The 2,596-nt window shown below is 57.2% G+C and overlaps 1 protein-coding gene across 3 annotated transcripts in view; it reads left to right on the top strand.

The window, feature by feature from the left end:
* Positions 1–2,344: 2,344 nt before the first annotated feature.
* The window catches only part of Usp3 (ubiquitin specific peptidase 3), a 73,030-nt gene continuing 72,778 nt past the window's right edge, over positions 2,345–2,596 (top strand). For 2 of the 3 annotated variants that reach the window (XM_013518846.1, XM_005393775.2), the window contains exon 1: positions 2,345–2,534. In XM_013518846.1, coding sequence (XP_013374300.1) covers positions 2,444–2,534 — 91 coding nt within the window. In that variant the 5' untranslated portion in view covers positions 2,345–2,443. The remainder of the gene's footprint in view (positions 2,535–2,596) is intronic. The other variant, XM_013518845.1, reaches the window with a different exon arrangement.

Below are 2,596 nucleotides of genomic sequence, written 5' to 3'. Positions count from 1 at the left end.
GAGTTCAAGGCCAGCCTGGGCTACGTAGCAAGACCCTGCCTCAAAGTAAAATAAAATATAAAAAAATAAAGCAGTTCACACCTTACACCTTACCAGGTACCTTTACAATCCTGTTCCTTTCAAAAATAGACTCAGAACTGAAAGGAAATGTAGAGATCTTGGAGGAGGTAAATATTTGGCATACACTGGGCCATTCCTAACCCCTTGTCTGCCTAGACATTGCTAACCCATCACTTTACCCACTCACCCACGGAACACTTAGGTATGGAACCCCCTCCATGCTTGGCACCTAAGGTTGGAAAGAAAGCAGGAAACCAGACAGACTTGTTTGCTACCCTTACAGACCTCCGAGGGGGAAGACAGACTTTAAACAAATAATTACATGCATGAAGAGTGTTTTATAAAGGCAGAGTGGGGTTAGCAGAGGGCATCACACTCTGGGAGGTAACCTGGGTTGGAGCAGGGTCAGGAAAGGCCTCCAGCAGGAAGTGATGTTTAAACTGAGGTTTAGGGGATTGGGAAACAGTTTCTACAGGGGAAAAAAAATAACATTACATACGAGTATGAAAGGCAGCATGAGTCAGAGCATGCTCGTGGCTAAATGCGGGGCTGTGGGTACTGAAGGTGGAGTGGGTATCCAGGGGTAAACAGAAGGCTGGTGGAGCCAGGCCTTCAAGATTAAATAGGTTGACAAAAGGAGCTTGAGGGGACAGCTGTTATCCCTATCCTTCTTCCCAGTAAGAAAAAACAAAAAACAAAACTGTGTATTTATCTGGAACCTACTACGATACATGATGGTAATTCTGAGTTCCTACATCTTCTTTTCCAGATAAATATTCTTTTCCCAGTTTTACAGATGAAGAAAAGGGCTGGTGAGGACTCCCCCGAGCAGGTGACAGAGCTAAGATTTAAGGCAGGCTTGCCGGGCCTCCTGGACCGGTTATCCCCACCGCTGCTCCCTGCCTTGCCAGGTCTGAGGTTTTAACAGCAGTCAAGTACTGGGGAAGCAACAGAGGAGGTTTAACTAAGGAATCCGAAATACTTGTGCGGGAGATACCGCCGGTGGTCGGACACCATCACGTAGAGGACCGCCAGGGTGGGGGTAGGGAAGACTGAGAAGCGACGAGCGGGTGACACCGACTGCTAAGGCCACCCCAGGACCTCACTGCAGGGAGCTGCCCTGCTCTAAACACCACCTGTCCGGTTAATCATTTCCTGACCTTGCTTCCTCCCAAGCCCTGCCCGCAGGTTTGCCACACCAGTCTTCCCCCTCCCCCTGCTGGCCCTCTGACCCTGAGGCTCCTTCTTGGGTTTTGCTAGGAGCCCCAACTTTGAGGGAGGATTTGTAAGAGCCCCTGAGGTCCTCCAGGACTGCCCCAGGGAGGTCTTGGACTCGCTCGGGTGTAACTGGGACCCGGGCAGCCCCTTGAGACCCGCCGGCCCTCAACGATTTCTGAGCAGAGGTCAAGGGGCCCCGTCGGTTCCCAGCACGGATTAGTGAATCAGGGGCTTGGTTCCCCCCTGCAGGAAAACGGGAAACAGCAATGGGTAGGGTACTGCGAGGCTTAAAGGAGGTACTGAGAACAAAGCACCCGGCTGGGAGACCGTGGTGGGTGCCTCTTTTATCATCTGGGAAAGGGGACCTCGGCTCAGCAAACTGGGTTGTTCATTTCACTTATTTCCAGCGGCGAGTGAGGCGTGACAAGCCCGAGGGCGCGCTCGAGACGGGGCAGAAGTGAGTCACAGTGACGCGGTTTGAGCCCAGGTGTCCGGGCGCCCTCGAGGCTAAGGCCACGTGGTCAGACTCGGAAGACACTCGGTCGCACCTGCAGCAGCGAGGACTCTAAGGCAGGGGCAGAGGCCAGGCCCTGAATCCCTGCGAGCTGGCTTCTTCCTGTTTTTTCTTCTTTGCACTTTGCTGTGTAGTCAGATTTTCTAACACCAAGCCGCTGTAAGAGTGAAAACTTCACATAGGTTTCACCGTGTGAAACGCAGGATCGTAGTAAACGCAGCAGATCAGACCGGCTGGCCCGGCCGGGGCACCCAGCCTCGCGGGATAAGGGCGAGCCGCAGCAGCCCGAGGCCGCGGAGTCGGGAAAGTCACTTCCGAGCGCCGCGGGTCCCCCACCCAGCGCGAGGGCCGGGGGCGGGGCCGGGGGCGGGGCCTGCGCTAGGGGGCGTGGCCAGCCTGGGAAGGCGGAAGCCTGCAGTCTAAAGGCGGCGGCAGAACCCGGATCCCGGAATTTCACGTTCTCCGGAGCGGGGCGCCGGGAGACGGCCGGCGAGAAAACGCGGCGTCCGGAAGCCCTCGCTTTCTTTGACGCAAGGGCTCGGGACGCCGCCGCCGTCTGCCGAGCGCCCGGCGAGGAGCGACCCCAGACGGAGCCGCTAGAGCCTGTTGGCCCCCACAGCTGTGGTCCTCACTGCCGCCGCTCTCGTGGCCATGGAGTGTCCGCACCTCAGCTCCAGCGTCTGCATCGCCCCGGACTCCGCCAAGTTCCCCAACGGCTCCCCGTCGTCCTGGTGCTGCAGCGGTGAGTGCGGCCCCGGCCGGCCCGGCCGCCACCCGAGGCCGCGGCTCTTTCGGGCCTGCCGT

Source organism: Chinchilla lanigera, unplaced genomic scaffold, assembly GCF_000276665.1.
Source record: "Chinchilla lanigera isolate Chin_1 unplaced genomic scaffold, ChiLan1.0 scaffold00049, whole genome shotgun sequence".
Lineage (NCBI taxonomy): Eukaryota > Metazoa > Chordata > Mammalia > Rodentia > Chinchillidae > Chinchilla > Chinchilla lanigera.
The sequence above is the reverse complement of the archived record's forward strand: the minus strand, read 5'-3'. Positions and strand labels throughout refer to the sequence as shown.